A 25,316-nucleotide genomic window follows, 5' to 3' on the forward strand; every position below is an offset into this window, starting at 1 on the left:
ACACCCTGTTTTTATTGAATTGCGTTAACTTTAAGGGAAGGTTTTTTTAGGTCAAATACAATTAATTTCGAATGTAAAGGAAAACAATAAAAACACGGTGTATGACTACGCGCCATGTCGCGGAACTTGCGGAATTTCATTAGAAGTATTAGAACTATTTTCTTCGTACTATACTGAACTGTCAACCCATACATCAGAATAACAGCGCCCTCCTGACAATAGTCATATATTTCTGGCCAGGCTTAGTCCGTGTTCCGATATTTATGAACACTTTGCCCGCTCCGATATATATGGCGACTGTAGGTACATAATCCTAGGAGAGGTGTTTGAACTGTATCGATCGTCTTTTGTTTACATGAACACGTGTTGCTAGAATCCTAGTCTATGTCGAAACTTCATCTCGTTTACACCCTTTGTGTAAGAAAGGAAAATACAATTTTCGATTCGAATCGAATTGGGAGTATTTGAGAACTCTTACGTTCAGACTATTTGTGTTTTATTGTGAGTTCGATTGAAGTTCGCAGGTCATTGACTTTATTGTTGTATGTTTGTAACTCGGAACGCGCTAACAGATTTTTGTAACACACGTCATGTCTAAATCTTAGGTCTAGATTTATTTATGAAAACAAATCGTCAGTACTTTGAAAAAAACTTGTATCTTCTTCTGTCAATGAAAAGAAAAGTGTAATAAGTATGTATGCAATGCATATAGACTTACTGCGTTTTAACTTTGAGGAGGAGTGTGAGATACGAGATTTTTTTCAAAGTAGTGACGAAATATCGTTATGCGTACGATCATCGTAATAAATCTTTGAGTTGGCAAATTTTGCAATGGACTAAATAAAATAATCTCGTAACTTTTTATATAAAAACCCGTACAAAAAGTTCTCGATGACGTCAAAACTTGCAAAAAATTACTTATGAGGTTTCTTTAAAAATCAAATCACAAGTTCAAAAAAAAAAATTCTAAAGAACAGCTACAATATTAATCCATACTATTTAACATTATTAATGGGAAAGTGTGTGTGTCTGTTTGTTTGTCCGTCTTTCACGGCAAAACGGAGCGACGAATTGACGTGAATTTTTAGGTAGAGATAGTTGAAGGGATGGAGTGACATAGGCTACCTTTTGTCTCTTCCTAACGCGAGCGAAGCCGCGGGCAAAAGCTAGTTTGAAAATAAGTATAAAATATATGGTTTTCGGTCACAGAAACCCTTCTGTTTTCAGACCAAGGAGTTTCTTTCCACTTGAGATTATAACACACAAAGAAAAATCGTTATTGCACAATTGCACATGAATCACAGAATCCCTTTCCTGATTGAACACTACATATTATATTCTTTACTATTACAATAGATTTCCGACACATATTAAAGCAATATACATTAGTTAAGTCCATTATATCTATGAGCCCATGCCACACAATAGCCGGAAGGCACAGAGGCGTGAACGAAGTCTTAAATGGCCAACCGGGCATCCGATCCGTATCCGTGGACAGTGCCCCGATTTTAAATAGGTTGAGGTTCTTTTATACACGGTGTAGCATGAGGAGACTGAATAATTTTAACTGCGTATCATCATATTAGAAGACTAAGATGTTATAAAAACTTTTCTGGATTTTGCCTACTTTCAGAGTTATAGGTAAGCATTTAAAAAAATAACAATTACATATTATTTCTCGGAACGCTATTTTGATTTCGATGATGCCATTGGTCTTGTTGCATAGGTGTTTTAAAATGTATGCAATTGTATATTTTACAAGTTATTTTATTACTGACTAGCTTTTGCCCGCGGCTTCGCTCGCGTTAGAAAGAGACAAAAAGTGTCACTCTCCATCCCTTCAACTATCTCCACTTAAAAAATCGGGTCAAATCGTCGCTCCGTTTTGCCGTGAAAGACGGACAAACAAACAGACACACACACACTTTCCCATTTATAATATTTGTATGGATAAGTATAATATATGACTTGACTTGTGTTTCCGTGATATGCTTACTCCTGAGAATTACAACGGTTTCTGCATAAAATTATGATAAATATTTCTTATAAATATTAATGCACATAACTATTCTTTTATGATCTATCTAAATACCCCTTAATTAATCGGTTATTCATAGTTGTATAATATAACACAATAAACTTTGCATGACTATGATTTTCCCATAATTTGCTACCTATCGGAATATTTTAATTTCTTACGTATTATTAGCATGCATGAGCTTCAACTCCTATACAATTAAAATCATTACGTAGAAACTATGTCACTTACGCGTATCACCGTTTTCCTGTCACCACATATGATTACTGTGGGTTTTATTGAAATCGGAAGTCTGCGGAAAAAAACGTGTTTCTTTATCAAGAATCGTGTGGATGAGTCAGTGAATCTAGATTTTAAAACGGTTCTCATTAGTGTTTTTTGCTATATGCAGTGAAATATTTAGATTCTTTATCTGGGTTTTACTCGTTTCTGTTTATACCGTTCTCGTTCGTATATAAAAGGCGTATTTTGTGTGTTCAGTGCTCACCTGATTTAGTCCTTCTACCAAAAGACACCATGCCAAAACATTGAACCTCCGCAAATTAATTCCTAGTATGTATTTTGCAATAAATGCTTTATCTTACTTTGATGAACCTGCGTTGCGGGTATAAAATTATGGTCTCTGATTTTTTTTTACTATTCCGGTACTGCTGGGCAAAGGCCACTCAACCCTGTTAAATATTTGTCTCGTTTCAATCATTTGGTTTCTAAATAAATAGGTACTTTTATAGGTACTATATGTATTTCCACCGCACTTAAGAGGTTGAATATTAAGGCAAATGTTAGAGTAAAGTTTTTTCTGTAGCTTTTATAATAAAATTATCCCTTATTTGCTTCATTGCCCTTTTTTCCCACATCGAGATACCTTTGTTCAGTAAAACAAAGGTTTACATCCGGTCATTAATTAAAATTACCTAATTAACTTCTTGTTATATTTTATGATGAAGTCAATTAGCTTATTTGCATTTTTTTCATCTGATAACAATAATTCTAGAGTTCTTATCATCGATTTGCCCAGGCTTGAATTTACCAATGTCAGGGACTGTCATTACATTACTTACTTTGGCGCTACAACCCTTTGTGGGTCTTGGCCTCCCCTACTATTTTCCTCCATTTGTCGCGATCTCTGGGAACCATTCTCCAGTTGGTATATTTCCTCATTCTCCTAAGGTCCTCTTCCACACAGTCAAGCCACCTTTTTAAAGGTTTAGATTTAGGCCTTTTTTGTTATGGGACTATCATTATAACCGACATATTACTCTAAAAAGCTTACATTATTTGTAACATATCCTTTCTTTTTCATTGCAAATGCCATGCAAAGCTACATTGGAGCGATTAATCTAACGATATTTCAAGAATATAAAATGTAAAACCCAAAAAAATGTCAATCAAAATCCTGCAGCATGAAATATGCCTTCTGGTTAACGAGAATATGCTAAAACTATATTAAAATTGCAAAACGAAGTCACCTAAAGCAGGCGGGATGTTATCGATCGTCCATAAAATGGAATATGAATCTTGATCAGTTTTAACAGAGACACTGACACAATATAGACTTTATAAGGTCGGAATAAAGTTCAGGAATGGTTAGAAATTGGTGTAGATAGTATGTCTATATTATGTTAATAATAGACTAGACAATAACATCACGTACGGGACATCCTTCCCTAAAAGCTGCTCTCTTAGTTCATCTATTGATCATTCAGTAGTTGTTCCACTTCTAGTTCCACTATTAACACCTTCAGAACGAAAAGATATTATAAATTGGTCCCGTAGTAAAAGTTGCTTAGTAGTTTTACTACTTACTAATTTTCACTCCGTAAATTATTGCAAGTGATCTAAGAAATATTTTTCGTAGTGCATATCATATAACTAATGATACTTTTACTACGGGGCCAACCCCGAAACCGCAATAAATGGCTTTTTCGTATACTTTGGATGTCTGACCTTGATATTTTGAATTGGATTTTTTGGTGTTTATATTTTCTATAAGAAAACCTACATTATTTTATTAATTAATGGGTTATCTCATGGAGGATGGAAATTGCTCTGTTTAAAAGTAACATATCGAATGAATTATGTAATTTTAATAACGTCCTGTTCCTGTACGTTTAACCATTGTGTATAGATCTACTTATAGAGGTCTTCTAATATTGGTTTTGGCTAGGCGATTAAGCGATGTATTATACTTTACTTACCTACTCGTATAGCCGTGGATTCCACTTCCTTTCACTTAATATGCGCCGGCATTTGGTGGTTTCCGATATGGTGACGTGTCTGCTGGCATGCGTATTGATGACTTCTGCCATTGTATACAATATAATTATTATAGGTGCATATATCGCAGTTCTATAGAGCCTGGCCAAGGTGATAGTCGCTTGCTATAACATCGAAATGCTTTACAGCGCAGCGCTCATCTATGGCGAATATTTAAAACTGAAGTTATAAAAGTTATAAAGCTACAACAATACACAATCAAAATTCTACAAAGAACGGTGCTGAGTCAGAAGTCAGAATGCACCAGTAGTCATTTCTTATCTTTAGGAATGAAGCAATGTGCCTAATGTAGTGACTAGTGATATGTTGCATTTGTTGTTGTTCATTCTGAAATCTTGTCACGGATCAACCATTATAAATAAGCAAAATCTAACTTCTTCATCCCATTCGACCTAAAAGTAATATTTTGTGTCTCCGCAATCAGTATTCTAAAATGGTTAACTATCCCCAGTGAGATCAGGGTGACGCAGAGAAACTGATTTCCATTACTTAACCAAGACATCAGAAAACTAAGCAGTAAGAAGAAATGGCTTTCCAACAAATAAATAAACAACGTACTCCATCCGAAGCAGGTGTAGCGATTAGCATACTTGACTCACTATCGAGCGTCGGCGGGGGGTTTTGCTATGTACTACTGTCTTTATCTATACTCTTTAATTCATTCAGTCTTTCGCGTGCTTTTGATCATTATGGACGTTGACGTGACAGATTAGAATTTAATTGAACCGTACATGAGATCATTGTTTCTTTGGACCTATTTTAATCTTTAGTTAATTGTGTTTGGTTGGACAACTGGTGTCCTAATTTGCTTTTGGAGTTTATGGGCGTTGGTACGGAAAATTAGAACTAATTTAACTTAATCGGACATAAGGTCATTTGTTAACCTGTAGGCATTATTAATCATAAGTGAACGTGTTAAATTGAGTAGGTTGCGTTCGGGTGTACAATTATCTATCATTTTTAATCCGAAAAGTTTTGTGACGTAGGTGAAGACATAAAACAATTTGCACAATTCCTTCCTTTAAAGCAGATTGAAACATCGATAAAGTCAAGTGTGTAATGTGAAATCAGTGCTTAACTAAAAATGGTCATGGAATCCCCACTGCAAAGCCGTTTCTGGCCTCTATCCCCGCGTCTCTGGAGGCGAAGCACGGAATGCAAAGTCGTCTTCGAGCCTAGAAGACCACCCGTGGACAAAAGGATAGATCTGACTCCCGATCTGCTGCGTTCGAAGAATATTAAAGAGAGATTGGGGCATTTGAATTTGGAAGAGCATATAGATGAGGAGAAGAGATGGAGTGTGTCGAAGCCGCCGTTGGTGAAGAAGGAGGAGGTGAAGATGAGGGTGAAGAGACAGAGGCAACCGCGGCCGAACAGTCTGCAGTTGCTGCTGTGTCAGTCCGGCTCGGGGCATTACAGCAGCAACACTTGGAGGTACACCAGGGTTAGGTCGAGGAGGTACGTTTATATTTGTTTTAGTAAAATTAATCTGGAAACGGCAAAAGGGGCATTCCACAAAAAATCTAGTCTATACGGGACATGACGTTTTAACGCAGTTGGCATGTAGGCTTCAAAATTTTAACAAAAGTCTTCAAATATTGCGTCACGTTACGTACACTTTTTTGAATGCCCCAATAGTAATACTATAACAGCCTTTATTGCAGATACTGAACATAAAACCAATCATATTGAATACTTAGTTATTAAACTATCTCTATCATTCATTGGAATTTCCGGTTTAGCGATCAACGTGTCCTGTGACATATTATTCTCTTTTAGCGGCTTCCTTTTTCTTATTGATAGCCTTTTTGGGCCATTCGGTCATCAAATACCTGTTGTCATCTTTTCCTAGTTTCAATATTGCCAACTTTCCTTTCGTTATCCTTTAGACCACTGTGTTACAATTTTATCCTACTCTCCTGTATTGTATCTGATAAATTCGTTCCGCTATTTCTGCCTTGTGTCCAAGACCAATAATTTTGTTGGTAACCTATCGATGTTTCGAAAATCCTTTGTCCGATTGTCACTTGTCCGAAAACGGTTGACAGAATTTTTATAATCCAAATACATTGTTTACCATATTTTTAAAATGTCGCTAGTTTGCTATGCCACATTATCGTTTTCCCGAAACTCTATAACCAGAAGAACGGTTGCCAACTTTATCATTTGACAACCAATATGTTAACCACCTTTTCATAAATCCGATGCTACGTGACATCGAAATGTCATTTTCCTAATATCATTTTATAGAAACTCAATAACCAGAAGAACGGTTGCCAATCTTATCATTTGACAACCGTTTCATTAACCACCTTTTCATAAATCCGATGTTACGCGACATCAAAATGTCATTTTCAATAAATTAATTTTATAGAAACATTAAAAAAAATTGGTTAGGTTAGAAATGCGACCCCCACCGAAACAAACTTGCTAAGAAAAATGGGTTAGGTTAGATTAGAACTGCGACCATACAGAAACAAACCCTTACCATAAGAGTGGGTTAGGTTAGGTTAGAACTGCGACCATACAGAAACAAACTTGTGCAAGAAAAGTGGGTTAGGTTAGGTTAGAACTGCGACCATACAGAAGCAAACATTTGCTAAAAAAGTGGGTTAGGTTAGGTTTGAACTGCGACCTTACAGAATCAAACTTGAGCTAGAAAAGTGGGTTAGGTTAGGTTAGGTTAGAACTGCGACCCTTTTGATATAGCGGCTTAATAATATTTCGAATTATAAAACTATACGCCATACAAAATTGCTGGCAAATGATACTTAGGAATTTTAATAAGTGTTAATTCGAATTTCGAACTTTTGATATAGCGGTTAAATAATATTTCGGAATAAAAATTTTACGCGACAAAACGTAGTTGTCAAATGATTCTTAGGAATTTTAATAAGTGTTGATTCGAATCATAAGCGAAACAAAATTACAGCGAAATAAGAATCGGGAAAATAATAATAGGGGAAAAGTACTTTCGGGCAAACAAAACTTAGGATAATTAATAAAATGGGAAGCGTTTTCGGGCTACTAATAATCGACATTACAATTTTCGACTTTTTGATAGGTAACCAATTTTGTTAGGTGCTCTAATAAAGCGCAATATTATCAAATTATTATTAAATACTCATCATCATAATTTGCCACATCTTGACAGATGATTATTGCAGTTTATTAGAATGAAGAGGTGAGTGCCATAAGAGGTGCGGCACATCAACATCTTACTAAATAAGTAAATACAAAATAAATATTAAATTATATAGTTAAATTAGGTATCATATATCAATGAACAAGGACGCACTGTGTTATTTCTCAAGCCATCTCCTCCGATTTTAACCTTGTCCAAAACACAATGCAATATAAACATCTTATATTTATATTCTCGATATAATTTTTATTAACCGATGCTTTCTCGTTGTGTAAGTCGTGTGGGCAGCGCGTGGGTGTCACATGACGGTTGACAGCTCCGTATCACCATGGCTAATGAGCATAGGCCCTTGACATGGTTTTTGAGAGTGTATATCCCTCTTAAGTGGGTATTCAAATCAATAATTCGAGAATTCACGCTCCCCAATCAGACGTGACGTGACACCTCGTGACCGACTGTGGACCGATTTTCATCAAACATGGCTAAAAACACTCCCGACTTATTCAGTTTTCAAACAAAAAAAACGAATTCTAAATCGGTTCATCCGTTCGAAATACGATGGTACAGACAGACAGACACGTGAAACTTATAATAGCACCCCATCGTTTTTGCGTCTGGGGTTAAAAATGACAGTATTCGAGACATTTTATGCCGAAAGGGTCTTTTAAGCTTACATTCTAAAAGAAAATGGTCCTTACAGCAGATGAAGCACAAATGACCTAGTAGGCGTAAATTCGACCTGCCTTAGTCAAATAACCACACTACAACATTTTAATTAAAAAAATGAACACTCCAGACTAATTCAGCTTTCAAACAAAAAAACTAAATCAAAATCGGTTCATCCTTTCGAAAGCTAGGGTGCCGTTGACAGACACACACACAGACAGACAGACAGAAAATAACCGTATATGTACCTTCCACATTAAAACCTGCCATAAATGCCAAAAGCTATATCGATTAATCGAATGGAATCGAATAATCGCAATGAGCTTATAATCGATTTCGAAAGCCCACAATAAATTAGCTCTCGATTAAAGAGAATATATCGTGTGGCGAAACTTAAAGGTTGATTTACGTAAAGTTGGCAATAAATTGATATTTTTTGCGCATTTAGGTAAATTGGGAGTTGAATGGACACTTTAATTTGTTATGAAAGTTGTAATAAGAAATATGGTTCTTAAACGTTCACTTTTTTGTTACTCCTTAGTTAATAATTTCACAAACATTTGGGAAATCATGTCTAACTTTCCTCCAGGACTATCTATCTTATCAAAATCTGAATTTAATCCTTAGGAAGAGCTTACGTAACGTCCCAGTTTGAGATAAACATTTTACTAAGTGCCTAGTTGTTTATTACTGAACTGCGATTAGTTTGGGATTGATATAGCTGTCACTTAATAAAGTGACAGTTTAGAAATCAGTAATAGTAACAGCCCCTGCTAAATCGAATAACGGCATCCGATAAATCATTAAACCTTACTATACCTCAGACCAAATAAAAACATAGAAAACTATGTCTGGGTGCATCTATCGCTATGTAATTCGATTGTTCCGTAATATTTTGTACTTAAATACCAGTATCTTTTGTATGACGTCTGAAAACCAAAAAGTTTTGTGTTTTTAGTGTATCTTATCTTATCTGAAAACTGTGGGGGCCCTTACGGACACACTTCGATCTATTTGGATCTTTTGTGCATACTACGATCCTAAGATCCTTCATCTACTCAGGAGCTTTTGACATTAAAGTTTTTCTTGATCTAGAAATTCAAGATAAAAATAATTTCAAAACATACCTACTAACTTAAACAAAACAAACAAACATTGACCAATCAAATCACATTATGCCACCTCACTGAATTAAAATTAAATAAAAATTGTGTAAAATGGTGGGCGGAGATGGAAGGTCCATTGATAAGGTTGACAAAAATATCCAATCTACTTTTTCTTATATAACTGTCCCTTGAAAAACAACATAGTATATGTTGTTTTAAGGTTGCAATTTAAAAAAAGATTTAAGTAAGTTATAAGACATAAGGGCTTGTTGGTGCTTGGTAATTAGTTGTGAAACAATTCAATAATAATTATGTTATTAACACGACGTACGGTGGGCGTGAGTGTCGGTAATGGCGTGAGAATTGAGATTAGAGAAATTTATTAATGTTAATTTGTTTAGTGGATTAAAAATCGGTCAGACCTGTACATTTATTTCAATAGTCTTTAAATCTTTACGTGAAAAGCTGGTACCGTCCGGCGAATTGATAGTCACTGAGTCCCATTATGTATCATAGGTTCACATACTTTAGAGCACTACATGATTGCCGCGAGAGTATGTCACCGCGAGATAGATCATACGACTTCTTCCAATTGTTCTAATGGCATAAGGACGGATAGTCTATCTCGCGGCGACACACTCTCGTTTCTCGCCTATCATGTGCTAACCCTACTGATAGTGACTGTAGCTATAATTGTACTAACTTTACATGCAAGACATACCGTCACCGTCAATTTATATTCCTTCAAGTAAACATCCCCAAAACCATGTGGCATTTACTCCGATTTTTATCCTTGAACTTTTCCGCAAGCTTTCCTTGCGTATTGCGGGTTACATAAGAGATTTGGTATTTGCAAATGCCGATCCGAGTGGCTGACAGACCTAGACTGAGCTAAACAGCATTAAGTACCTAATGTAATATTTACGTACAGTCAACCAATTGGAACCCTAGGCCACTATAGAACTATGTCATAATGACGTTTAAATCAGATTGTAAGAAATCTCTTACTGCTTGTCATTTTGACATGGTTGTAGAGTGACCTAGGGTTCCAATAGGTTGACTGTATCAAAGCCTGGCAAAAATAGTAGAAAATAATAGACTCCTAAGGGCCAAGGTCCTACCTATAGTACTTATTCAGTTTGATGAAATTTAAATCATATTCAATTGGAACAGAGTCGCATTTGTTTTGTTTCGTTAAATTTTCAAACAAAAGCAAAATCAACTCTATTCCCTGGACTAAAGGTTATCATATTTCAGTGGCAAATTCTGGATTTTTCATTTGTATGGCTGGGCCTTAGGAGGATAGGGGCGCCACCGTCTATGTAAACTGTTTACAGTTTTGCATGTGGCATCTATTTTGACAGATTTTTTTTTATGGGATAGGAGGCAAACGAGCAGACAGGTCACACTGACACTTTTCAATGAGAACAGTTAAGTGTTGTTATGATAAAAATTAATAGTTCCATTTCTAGATACTCGACTTTTTTGCTAAGCTGTACAGTCGAGTTCATAGGTATGTGTAAATACATTTTTTTCATCTTATTGCATAGAGTTAAGGTGAAGAAATGTACACGTATTTATGAACTCGACTGTAACTGCCAATATATGCATTTGAAAATCTTGCAGGATTCTTAATATATCTTTTTTTATTTTATTAGGATAGTTTTTGGTATTTCACCTAAGTTAAAAGTTATATTCGTCTTTTATGTTTCGACGTAGTGGGTAAACATGACAAAAACATTTTAGCTCCAATTATTTGCCCGTGAGTTAAAGTTCTCATAATTAAGGGCCAGTTGCATCAACCACATTTGACAGACACATCATCGTCACGCAGCAGACGTCTATGGAACTTCCCATATAATAAAATTTAACGAACGCTTTAACGATGACAGACGGTTTGATGCAACCGGCCCTAAATGTTAATTTTTTTTTACTTACGCAACTCTGTGGCTTTTGTTTATGTACAAATTATGGTAATTATACTAATTATATCATTAAGTACTAAATCCATGGGTAGCCCAAACCCCGGTCCGGCGGCCTAGCGCGTAGTGGTCCTGCCTGCTACACCGCGGTCCCGGGTTGGAATCCCGGTAATATAAGTAAGTATATCGTCGCCTATATAGCACCCCTAGTACAAGCTTTGCTCAGTTTGGTGCTAGATTGATCTGTGTAAGGCCGTTTTCACATTATCCGATCCGATATCGGATGTCGGAAGGATTTCAATGGAAAAGTTCCAAGATGGCGCCTGTAATGTATGGGATATCGGTCGACATCCGATATCGGATCGGATAATGTGAAAACGCACTAAGCTGTCCCCCCATATTTATTTATAGTAAACACTCTTGCGGACGTAGCTAGTTCTAGTTCGATCAACTTTATTGCATCAGTGTGTCCCTATCGCACTTGCAAATACTTAGTGCGAAAAGGATAGCCTGACTTTTTATCGTTTATCACGCGACCATGCTTGCCTGCCTGGTTTACTATAGATAGGTACTCATGGTTCTGGTATTTGCTGAATGCCGTTCGAAGCGTTTATAAGATCAAGGCTGCATTCGCACCCAAGCCAGCTCGGCTAACTGTTACGGCCAGATTACGTCAGATAGACTAGACGGCTATGTTAGCTATTTACTTAGTATCTCAACAAGGCCTACTTTTCCCTCTTTGGTCTAATGACAGCAACCGGCAGGTGACAATGTTGTTTGATACATTTTGTGATTCATTAAGAGGGAAATATAATGTGCAGAGCTTTTGTAAGCTATATCCAATTCACAACGAACATTGAACCTACCAGTAACATCATCAAGTCATCATTTGTTGGAAGTTGGGGAATCAGAGGCCTGTTTTTCAATCCCAATTAATCAATTGAAATTGATGTTCGTTAAGTATATGAAAACCAATGGAAAACTTTAATTGGATATTATACCGAGCTCAAACGAGCATTTTTAGGAATTTATGCGAAATAAAATGGGCCGACCGCTCTGATAATTTTTAGAAAAATAGGAACTTGATTTTGAACGCAAATTTAAGCTTTTGAAGTTTATGATGCGGTTAACCTTAATTGAAATACATATTTACATAATCAAACGTCCAATACATACAATGTTTACAATTAAGAAATCTAATAATCTATGTTTCTCCTGGATTGCATGTAACCCCAGACGAGGATCAGTGTCCAAGAGTACCAAAACCTGGATCAATATTGACCGGTCATCTAACAATCAGACAGCCTTAATGAAAACGGACGGTCCCCCCAATGCATATAGCGTGAGGATGAATATTCAACCCGCGAATCGATGGATCTGTTGTCGAATAACTTAAAATAAATTGGAGATAAATGTAAATACAATAATCGAATTTCAACTGCTAGGAGCCATAGGCACCTATAACTTAAGTTAGTCATTCGGTTTAATATTTTTATAGCTCGTTTAATAGTCGTGCTTTAATAGTTTCTATTGTCATGCTGTTAAAGGCAAGATCATCGTGTCATTTATAATGATTAATGACATTGACATCACAGGTAAAATTTAGATACTTAACGAAGAATAATGGACATGTAAATTTCTGGCTGCAAGTAACCGCTCTTCAGTTTTTACAGGTAATTACAATCGAAAGGAATCTATCTGATTACCTCACATATTATGATATCACTGCCCCCGCAAGCAACGTTCATTAAACAGAGATTACATTAACCTCTCCTAAACATCTTATGAACATCGATGCAATGAATAAGAAAAGTCTCTTTAGTTCCACGCAATGGAACAGATGTTCCATAAAGTTTATCGCAGGCGACGTAAAATAAAGGGCAGTAAACCTATTTTACGAGTTTTTGATCACAGTACACAAACATTAACAGTTCTAACTATTCTGTCTAAAAACGTCAGGATGCACGTTTAAATTTAGGTCGCAGCAACTGTTCCATATTAAGGCTAAATTGCAGACCCTAGAACATCGCCGTCGAGTCGCCTCTCTGTCGATATTCTACCGGATACATTCTGGGGAGTGCGCTCAAGAACTGCACGACCTAATCCCTCCTCCTTTCCATCTTCGGACGTTCAGGCGGGGGGAACGAATGCAAATGCACCCGTATGCGGTTAGTGTTCCATTTATTCGCACAAAACGATTTGCCTCATCTTTTGTGATGCGGACTGCAAAGGAATGGAATGCGCTCCCACCATCGGTGTTCCCAGAAAAATACAAATAAAATAGGCTATTACTGAATCGGTGAGCTCCATCTTAGACTCTGTCTTCACTTTCCATCAGCTGTGACTAGAGTCAATCTTTAAAATATTTGCTATACACTAATACCTGGCCATTGGCTTGGTTAGTCACTGCAATTATCATAAATACCTATTCCCTTTTGGCCCTATGTCTTATTATAAAACCGAGTGTTGCTGGCTGGACCTGTACTTATGTTTTTCACATGCATAGACCCAACTTTCCAAACTTGAGCGTCTTGATCTTAAGCTTCAAACCATGAAGCTGGATTTTCCAAAGGCGGCTAATGGTACTCCCACACTGCCATCGCGATGACGCGCTGTCTCTGTCACACTATGTTATAACAGCCCAGTGTGGGAGCACCATAAATCTTTGAGCGCTCAGCTTTTTATGCGGATGCGCGATAGGTCTAAAGATGGACTACTTCACATAACACTCTGGTTTAACCCTAAATCCGTCGAACTGGAACATATTGTCCTTTCAAAAGGACTTAACTCACGTGATTGCTTGTCAAATATACGTCCTTTTAAGTTTTGGGCTAGGGATGAGTACTCAGTCGAATGGAAAATGGGTAAGTTGCTAAACAGAGTTGTTCACGTGTAAACCAAATAAGTAGCAACAGTTTGCTTTTATTTTATGTGAACTTTTATTTACCACTCATCATCATTTACTTACTAGATTTTTTGAAACGGATCTTTAACCATTATACATGTTCCGCGCATCGTAATATATCTGAAAAGGGTTGAATGCTCTCGTCGCTTTCAGTCTCGGAGGAAATATAGACTGGAGTAGCCTTCATGTTGCGTCTACGTACAAATAATTCTGCCAAGATTCGCGGGAGGTGAGGAAATAACACATGTAAAGGAGTACTCACAAATGCAAAAAATATTATTGTCAATACACACGCACATTATGATAAAAAAATAACACATGCTCATTATGATGCACACAGACATATCACACATGGAAATACTTCGTAGAAACACAGTGTATACGGACACTAAATGCGCACGTGTGTGTCTCAAACTATAGGGATGAAGCAGGCATCGATAACTGAAGTCGATAATAATTAATCAAGCAAATTATAATTTTAATGATGTCGTTGTTTTTTCTAGATCTGTTTAATGTTTGGCACTATTATAATTATATTAAGATTCACTAATGACAATCCTGGGTAGTAGGTATCACGCGGGTGGACTAGCGATGGATAATAGGATTAGTAGGTAAAGAAATATTAGACATTTTGACAAAACATTAATTTATTTTTCCAGACTAACTAATCAACAACGTTTACTGCGGTTGGTGGTACTAAATCATAGACAAACTTGTTTAAATAAATAAACTAGAAATGGTTTAGTCTTCATTAACTGTTTTCAATACTGGTTCAAAGTGTAAAGTTTATTAAGTACATGTAATAAAACTCAAATCATTCTCTTTCGGAAAATTGCAAATATATTTCAAATGAATTGTGTGATCAAGGTTTGCAAATCATACTTTTTATCGATAGTTGGTATTTCATCAACCATGCCCACATCTCTACGACGAAGTCTCGGTCAAATGATTTTTCTAATTTTAAATTTTATTATCCTTGTCAATATTATTATAATATATGCTCTATTCTAATTGAAATTAGGTTAATTCTTACAAAATATATAAATGAAGTCTCGTGGGGAGTGCGTCTTTTTATGAATAAATTGATATATAAATATCGACCCTATTGTAAACCACATTAGGTAACTTCTTAAACAGCAAAAAATCGAAGTCTCGTGGGGAGTGTTCGTGACGTAATTTCTATCCACCAACAGACTTCAAATCGATTGCATTCGATCACATAAATCGATATTCGATGACGTATGACAAAAATATTATCATTTAGATAATAAAAACAGTAATATAACAATATTAAAATTACTTACAAATGGAATATTATGCCATCTTTTTGCAAACTTGAGGTATTTGAGCGCTTATTACAAGTGTTCACAGCACAAGCGGGCATTTTTAATTACCAATGATATGTGTCGTGGCGATTCTGTGAATGAGCATGAATCGATTGTGAAATTGTATTTACGTGACTTTATGAACATTTGTTTAAGTTTTTTGGCAGAGGGGTAAGTAACTGAAAGGCTACTCCAGTCTATATTTCCTCCGAGCTTTCAGTTCATCGAACAAGCCCAGTCCATTGCCTCCAGTTTCCCAACAGTTTAACGCCTTTTTATCTATTATTTCATATATGCTATATCTTTGTCGTAAGTTGCAACACTGGGTATTAATCTCTGATACCTAATTGATAAGAGTTGCTTCCGTCCAAACCGAAAGTTTTTTTAGCGAGGCACACGAGAAAAACTAGTAGATAGGTCGCCTGATGGTAAACGATCACTTCTACTCATACACACCCGAAACAACAAGAGTTGCAGGTGCATTGCTGCTACGCTCTACATTAGTCTACATGGCTCGTTAGTCCATCGCGATCGAGTACTTAACGTAAATTTTAAAAAGGTTCTGGTAGTAACGGAACTGATGTAAAATATTTTCTATTTGATTTATTATTTCATAATGGGGATCTTTGATATAAGTTGCAAGTTTGCAACCTTGTGTAACCCGTGATTCATATAAGAATAAGACTAGTCCTGACACGTTGGTAACGCCTATGCACACCCACTTGGCTGTTCCAAATTCGAAGGCTTTCAAAAATGACGTGATACGGTCTACTTTATGGTAATGTTCTCTCTAGGTATATGATTATGACGGTCAACCAAATCTTGGCACTAAAAAAGGCGGCAAATATGAAAAACCCAGGGCTCATCGGCCATTGTTTTTATAAAGCGCGTGCCTTTCTAAACTTTGACCACATCTCGGACACTGGCGATCAATTAGATGAAAGAGGCACGTTCCTAGCACACATTCTAAGGTCGTGTAGGTGAACGCGTACCATGCTTGTATTAGTGAGATATGACAGGTCGAATGTTCGCGTTTTTGACAGGCGGTAACTGTGAGGTAACCGAGAGGGGGTGGGCGGCACTATCAACGGGGAGCGGGAGTGGTCATACTGTACGACAGTACTCTTTATTATACTGTGCTTTGACGCTGGTGGAATCATCAACGAGCCATAACACTTAAAAATTGATTGAATATGTAGGGGCGAAGGCACAGAACTTAATTTAGATAGAAGAAACAAATTCATATATTTGTATAGGGGCCGAGCGTGTCAAATTTTGTACTGAAGTTGATTCTTGCCTGTAATTTTAAATATGTCTCAGGCTCTTGATTGTTCATAATTTTTGTGTTGTTGCAATTGAATATCACGTAACGAGGCATTTTTTATGTTTTGGTTGACTTCAACTTACAAAAATTGACGCCCGAAAGCTGCAAGCTGCGAGTAAAGACGGACAACTCAGTGGATTTCACTGAGTTCATTTGACACGCTAAGTAGATACGTTTGCTTGATCTATGGTATATATGACATCTGTGGGCGAAGGTTTGAATCGAAAATTTGAATTTCGCGCCTTTTTGTAGTGCCAAGATTTGGTTGATCGTAATCATATTATCAATTACTAAACTGTATGTATATTCGATATGGATGGGATATCTCACTATCTGTAAGTTTTTGTTCGAATATCATTTTTTGACATTGACATAGCCGATTCATCGTATCTAATGTTAACTTTTGGCATCTCGAAGTTTTCGTACCGAGTTCTTAGTCAAATACTTAAGGAGCTTTTAAGGTTTTATAGTGCATGCAGGCTAAGTTTGTGCAAAGTTAGCATGGTCAGAATTAAATGAGAATATGAAGTGACCTGTGTGTGAATACCTACCAGCAGCGGCTGGTCCATACAAGCCGTTTCCCACCGGCTTGCCTAAAATTGATTACTAGTAAAGTACCTAATGTTAAGGTAGGTTTCTTTTTGCTTTGGTGTTGCCTAGCAGAATTCACCAGCCGCCACTGATACCTACAACAATACTCACCGAAGAACTTTCGAGTATTGCTATTTAACTTTTAGCACGTGTACCGTACAACATTTTACAATAAGCCAACAAAGCGCTAGCGCAGATCGTGAAAAGTTTGCACCAAATTTCTAAATAAATAGCTTTGACCGTAAGTTAGGGAGCTACCCAGTGTCCACTGTGCCTAACGTTAGTATTGCATGGCTGCACACGAGATGGCGCTATGTCCTACGCACACGATGTACATGCTAAATAAATACAATACAGTTCGCTAGGGTTGACAAACAAAACATTTGGATAAATAGCTACATAGTACTTTGTTGGATCAATACCTTACTAGCATAGGATTGACTAAATCGCTTTGACCATACGCTATCAAGAAGCCCATCTGTGGCCAACGTTAGTATTGCATGGTTGCACACGAGATGTCGCTGTGTCCTACGCACACGACGTGCGAGCAAAATAAATACAATGCAGTCCGCTAGGGTCGACAAAACAAACATTTGGATAAACAACTACATAGCACTTAGGATAGAATATCTCACTTCCTCAAGGATTGTCTAAATCGCTTTGACCATAAGCTGTCAAGGAGTCTACATACTGTGGCCAACGTTAGTATTGCATGGCTGCACACGAGATGGCGCTGTCCTACGCACAAGCCGTGCTAAATAAATACAATGGAGTCCAGAGCTATAGTTGACGATAGGCACTCTGCAAAAAAAAATGTGCTACTTCTTTAGATATATTTTTGTTGCTGTTGTTGTTGCCGCTCGTCTACGTCGTAAGAGATCCTATATTAAGGACATATTAAGTTCGATTAAATTTAAATAATACTAAACAATAGAGTATGTAGTGTTATTAAAGTTCTTAAAAACATCTTATCAAAGAGGATCGAGTATTATAGAGAGTTACTGTCGAATTAAAATGTGTAATCAAATCATAGTGCATAGATTGCCATCTCTTGACACAGGCTTAAAACTTTTGAACCTCAGTTTTGACAATTTGGTCCAGATTCTTTGCTCGATGTGTGTTAAAATCTCAAATATTAATATTAGCGCCATCTAGCTGAGCGTACCCCAAAGGTGTAATGCCATCTAGGCCACTGTACCTTTTTCTGTATGGTACTGAGGTACGTTTTTTTCTTAGACTTTATCTGTCTTTACGGAGTTATATATATTTTAATTCGCACTACTCTTTTTGCCAACCAAAACTCTGACTATGACAATGCATAATTAACGTTAGCACCAACCCTACCCGCAGTTACACACATGTACATGTAGGTACGTACAAGTGCATAGCTGCATGCGTATATGCAAGCAATCGATGCGTAGCCCGCAGCCCGGACATTCGGTAAGCCTGTACTGTGTACGCATAAGTACTAGATGAGAGGCCTATTCTATCCAAATATTTGATGAATGAAAAAATGGTATCGGAATTGGAAAAATCCTTGTGATTTTTTTTTTCCTCGAGCTCGCGATTTTGAATGGAAACCACATAAAAATTTACAAATCCAAAAAAAAGGGGTGGACAACTTTGAAAAAAAATGGGCCAACTGTACCTACAATATTGCACTTAGGTGTCTTCTTGCTTTGGCTCAGAGAGTAAGTTTTGTTTATTAAACTTTCAGCGCATGTAATTGTACTATTTTAGTAACAATTAAGCTCACGTAAACCAAGCTTTACTCAACTCGGAAACTTTACTTATCATACCGTGCTAAGACAACGTGATGCGCTCAGTGCTGCCGGCGTAGCCGAATGCATAGATTAAATATTAAGCTAACCTAAGAACGCGCATACACTACACCACACATAGATGGCGCCACAGAAAATGCCTTGTTGCCATCGATTACTTGTAGATTGGCGTTAAGTGTCACTTTCGAGCCATAAATTTATGTCAAAAGTGGCACTAAACGCCATCTACAAGTATAATCGAAAACTACAAGACATTTTTTTGTGGCGCCATCTATGTGTGGTGTAGTGTATGCGCGTTCTTAGGTGGTAGCATTTGAATGTATGGGATGGTGATCTTCTTATGCCAAATGGCAATGGTCGACGCTAGAAGTCGACAGAAATGCAGTCTGGCTCTGTCGCGCCAATATGCAAGAGCGATAGCTATGAAACAGATATTATCATGAGCGTTTGTGCATTTGGCTACGTATCCAGTGCTGAACGTAAGAGGCTTGCAAATGTTTGCTCTTAGAACTTGGCTGTAGCACTACACGGTGTATTGTCGTAGTTTGTTAGTAGGTTCTGTTCGTGTCGGGAAAATGTTTGAAGTAGTTTGAGCATGCTTTAAAATAAGGTCATGTTACAAGGAGTGAGTGAGTGCTGTGTGTGGTGCGATGAGATATAAACATTAATTAAAAGCGGGTACATACGAGATAAGATTTATTTGTCTACCCCGAACATACGGCGAATATCGGGTAGGTAGTTTTACTAGTTTTGTGTTGTTTACATCTCTGGGTACGCTTTGCTGGGACGTCAGTCGTCCGCGACCACGGCCAGTGCAACCTGGGGCCCATTTCTCGAACGATATTAGACTAACGCCGTGGCTTGCGTGGGCGACGGTCGCGCGATGGTCGGGCGACGGCGATGCGACAGAACTGTCATTTCTGTGGAACAGCCAAATTTTTTTTCGCGATTTCTTCATTAGTCTTACAATAAAAGTTGTTCATTTATGACTTTATGACCTCAAAAGTCACTATGCAAAGTTTGAACGGTCCTTTTTATTTCACCCTGTATATCCATACTTCTTCTTCAACCTAGCGTTTTCCCGGCCTAGCGCCAGGGTCCGCTTTCCTGCTCAGCCTTCTCCTGTATATCCATACTAATATTATAAATGGGAAAGAGTGTGTGTTTGTTTGTTACGCCGTGGCTTGCGTGGGCGACAGTCGCGCGATGGTCGCGCGACGGCAATGCGACGCATACGAAATCAAACCTTATCGATATGGAAGTAGACGAAGCGATGAGACGCGACGGCGACGGTCGCGCGACCGTCGCCCACGCAAGACACGCCGTTACGAATTGACGTGATTTTTTAAAGTGGATGGTTGAAGGGATGGAGCGTGACATAGGCTACTGTTTGTCTCTTTCTAACGCGAGCGAAGCTAAGCAAAGAAAGCTAGTGTCTTCATAGAAGTTCTTTATTAACAGTGTGTGTCTGTTTGTTACAGCCATGAGCCCGAAGGAGGCGGGCGCGGCGAGGGACCGCTAGCGCGCGCGATGCAGCCCGCTCCGGGCTCGCCCAAGCGGCAGCCGCCTCAGACACAGCACGGTAAGTTTACACACTAGTAACAAAAGTATTATTTTCTCAAACATGCAATGAAATATTGTCTTTACGTTCCTTAAAATGGGCTGGGAAGTATCGCTTTTTGGGCGCAACAACTCGAGAGGACTGTAAAGGGATTTCATATTATTTTTTAGGCCTAGGCCTGCAAAGTAACTTTTTTATATAAAATATTGTCCTTTAGAGCATTTTTTTTTATTTCATTGTATGTTTGAGAAAAGCACTATACATGCCTCGGCGTGAAAACGGATTCCCGGCCTCGTATCCCTATCCGGCCTCGCTCCCATGCTCGCTCGGCCGTAGGTATATACCCACATGGCCGGAAATCCTCATTTTCCCGGCCTCTGATGTAATGTACTATTGTTCAATATGTTTCGTCAGTGTTTTAGATATACATATTTTAATTAAAGACAGCTAAGTGAATAATTGAATGACATAGAACCGTTTAATGACGAATTCGAGACTAATCTTTGCAATATTTTTCTATCAAGCCGATTTCGTTAAATCGTGTATCGAGTACGGCCATGTTCGTTGAAATATAATGAATAATAACATATAATTTACTTACCTTACTACAACTAATAGTTTGTCTTAAAAAACTGCGCAAGTAACATCAATTTTAGCCCAATTGGGTGTTGACATCCTCTTAAGACGATACGATACAGGTCAATTCTCCATACAAACGCTCTCGACTATTTCCTCCCTGGTTTTTGAGGATAGAGCGCTAATTTTTTCAACACAGATTATTATTAATTTTATCTGTGTCGGACCGTTTTGATTTTTTTGATATTCTTATTTTTTAAGACGCTAGAGCCCAATATGGCTCAAATAAGGTGTGATACTCAAGATCGGTAACAATTAGCCAAAAAATCTAAACGTTCCGACACAGATTATTTCATTGCTATGCAGATTCTCAAATTTCGTTCCGTTTAAATAAGTTTTGAAGGAGGTTAAGTCGAGAGTGGAACCTCGATTTTAAAGATTTTTCGCAATATCTTTTAATTGAGTTAGTTGTTCTTAATGGACATGTTTTTTTCGATAAATCTAGCTTTCCATTTTAGCATTTTCGCTCCCGTAGCCCTATTAAGACCTATATCGATACTTTAGAAGAGTGGATACTCTACTATTACTACTAAACGCTACTAAACGTCCAGCGGCCCTATGATGCTTGCAATTTTCTACGTGGATAGTATCCGTCACGTTCTGGCAAGTATGTCAGTGTGAGAGTGACAGATGTCTTATCGATAAGTGATAAAATTGGAAGCATAATACGCCGGCAGGAAGGGACAGGCGACAATTAAACGTCGCGTCTCATCACCAATGGATTCTAGTGAAATTATGTGAACCAGGTAACCTAACGATTTTCAGAATTTTTGTATGTGTTGCGCTCACAGGATTACTAGTTTCAGTACTAGTTCCTTTTACATAGATCACATTAGAAAACTTAAAGTAGTCTTAATAGCTAGGTTGCTCGGCAGAATGCCTAGACATGAAAAGACTGGTGAAGCCTTTCAAGCAATCCTTTTAACGGCTTTCTTATCGACACTACTTTAAAAAAAAACTTGTACCTTCGTCTGTCAATGAAAAGAAAATTGCTGTAAGTATGTATGGAATACATATAGACTTACTGCGTTTTAACTTTGAGGAGCAGCGTGAGATGTGAGATTTTTTGAAAGTAGTGACGATATTGAGTTTAAGCACCTACTAATATCCTAATAGACCTAAGCATGTTAGAGTTCTCAGCGCCTTCCAAAAATTCATGCAAATAGCTTAGAAATTTGTCAAAGCAAGCTGTCTTGACCTTCTTATCCATAAAATTTTTTTTAAATTAAAACATTATCTGTATCAATTTGTTGTTACTAATAATGCCATTAAATATGACCATAAGTGTAGGTACACCCACAACTGCTAAAAAAATGTTTCGCATATATTACGTACCCGGTTGAAAAAGGCGTGACAACTGACAACATATTATTTATGTAATGCAAATTGGTATCTTATAGAGGTACCAGCAGCGGCTTACTAGTAAAGTACCTTCTTTTTGCTCAGTGTTGCCTAGCAGAAATTTTCACCAGCCGCCACTGAGAGGTACATACTTATAATAAGCACATTATTAGTTGCTATTACATATTTATTTACTTATTCTGTGCTATTAATGTTTTTTATCAATAAACTTTTTTGCTTTTTTGTTAATCCTCCCACTTGTTGAAAACAGCTACCTAACTATTTGATTGAACTAACCGAAAACACAGAAGTAGCTGCGCATTTCGACTCGGAAAAACATCTTTTTGTGTTTAAAATCTGCGACTTTTATCATTTACGGTTTACATTTCTTGTGAGCGAAACCTTCGACCAGTCTAATAGATCCGCAACAAATCAACCGACTTAATAAGGCATCAACGAGTATAATAATCATCTAGAAACATCAACATAGTGCAATATCTAGAATGGTTACACAGCTAGTACTTTAACCAAAAAACTTGTTGAACGAACATAAAAACTGGCAGGCAAGCATGGTCGCGCGACAAATGACAAAACATCTGGCTGTCCCTATCGCACTTACAAATAGTGCGATAGGGACGGCCTGATGTTTTATCACTTATCGCTTATCGCGCGACCATACTTGGCAGGCAAGTATGGTTGTTTTTTCTCTCAGTGCAAGTGTCCTGAGTCGACGCTTAAGCACACTCGCCCGCCCCGCTAAACGCTCCGCTCCAAGCGTCCACTCAGGCCTTACACAAGCATCTTGAATGAAAGAGTGGGAGTATCTTTAAAGTCAGTCGTATATGCAATTTGCGGCCCACGGTATCCATTTATGGGCTCGTGCTTTCATTCACAAATTTGCTCAATGAATTTGTAGAGGTGGGAATGCCCATATTGAGTTGGCTTGTTAGATAATCATGTGTTTGAATTTTAAATGAGATGTCTATATATACAGCACCGGCTTCTCGAAATCTCGAAAATCACTAAGACGATAATGTATATCGCACAATATTTTTGCATTCAAACGGTTTTTAGGTATTAGCGTACAACGAGGCAAGACTCTACTAGGGGCCAATTGTAACTGATCCATTTATTACACTATGATGTCGAGTTCTACATGTGCCCACTGAACACGCCTCAAGTGGACACTCTATTTAATAATGCGAACATTGTAAAACATGGAAGAAATGGACCAGTTACATTGGCCCCCCAGTTGAGATTTGCCCCGCTGTACCTTATGCATAATTATTTTACTGAAAAAGCCTGCCATGGCGGTTTACCGAAATAGTTCCAAATATTAAAATTCTCTGCGTCGTATGACTTTCCTGTAAGTGTACAGGAAAACTACACGAATTTTGGAAAAGGACCATTCCATGAAAATCACATCAGACATACATTACATCAGAGGCCGGGAAAATGAGGATTTCCGGCCAAGTGGGTATATACGGCCGAGCGAGCGTGCGAGCGAGGCCGGATAGGGATACGAGGCCGGGAATCCGTTTTCACGCCGAGGCATGTATAGTGCTTTTCTCAAACATACAATGAAATAAAAAAAAATGCTCTAAAGGACAATATTTTATAAAAAAAAGTTACTTTGCAGGCCTAGGCCTAAAAAATAATATGAAATCCCTTTACAGTCCTCTCGAGTTGTTGCGCCCAAAAAGCGATACTTCCCAGCCCATTTTAAGGAACGTAAAGACATTCATTAATTCATGCATGTTTGATTGTTTGATGTTCATTGCATGTTTGAGAAAATGTAATTTTTCTGCGAATTGGGTGGTATATGTAGATCTTTTTAATGGCAATGTGTAGAATGAGGAGGCACACTGACCTTTTTGTCCCGTCAGGCGGCGCCTGTGCAAGTGCCCAGGCATGTCACTGTCATTCATATTTCATATGTGAGAGAACGAAAAAAAACATCTTCTCGCTCCGATTTGTTAGATGGGCTTCCCAAACGCTTTGCAGCTAATTTTCTTTTCGCATTTTTTCCCGAAAGCGATTATCCTAGTCCGTATTTTCTTCGGCAGCTTGTTTTTACAGTCGCTTAGCTTCTGATTCCGATATTTTTTGGTCCGAATTTTAACCTGCAGGTTATTTGTTAATTATTTTTTTCTTTTTTTTCTTTTTTCCTTGTGTTTTTATGTTTAATGATCGCTTGTTTTAAACTTCGAACAATAAATAGCAAGACACGAAATATAATGCGCTTGTACAGGATGGCTCACTGAATGCTCCAAAAACGGGAGTTTTAATAAGAAGTTAAGGATTCCTTCAACCAACTTCAAGTAGGTAACCACAAAATTAAAATTTTGAAAAAACCCCCGACCGCTACATAGTAGGCCGATTTTCTAGAAACATGGCTACGAAGAAGAGGCTAAGAACACTCCCGACTAACTCAGCTCTGAAAGACAAAACTAAATATTAATCGGTTCATCCTTTCGGGAGCTACGATGCCACAGACAGACACACACAGACAGACAGACAAACAGACAGACAGACAAACAGACAGACAGATAGACAGACAGACAAACAGACAGACAGACAGACAGACAGACAGACAGACTCGTCAAACTTATAACACCCCGTCGTTTTTGCGTCGGCGGTTAAAAATGTGCAATTTGTCTAGTTAAACAACAATCATTGTGATCACACAAACTGCTCA

General features: G+C 37.7%; 1 protein-coding gene across 1 annotated transcript in view; it reads left to right on the forward strand.

The window, feature by feature from the left end:
- Positions 1-5,288: 5,288 nt before the first annotated feature.
- Positions 5,289-25,316, forward strand: part of LOC125237913 (focal adhesion kinase 1) — a 109,472-nt gene continuing 89,444 nt past the window's right edge. The window contains 2 exon segments of the mRNA XM_048145148.1: positions 5,289-5,773; positions 20,562-20,662. Coding sequence (XP_048001105.1) covers positions 5,400-5,773; positions 20,562-20,662 — 475 coding nt within the window. The 5' untranslated portion in view covers positions 5,289-5,399.

Source organism: Leguminivora glycinivorella, chromosome 22 (assembly GCF_023078275.1).
Source record: "Leguminivora glycinivorella isolate SPB_JAAS2020 chromosome 22, LegGlyc_1.1, whole genome shotgun sequence".
In the NCBI taxonomy this organism is placed as follows: Eukaryota; Metazoa; Arthropoda; class Insecta; order Lepidoptera; family Tortricidae; genus Leguminivora; species Leguminivora glycinivorella.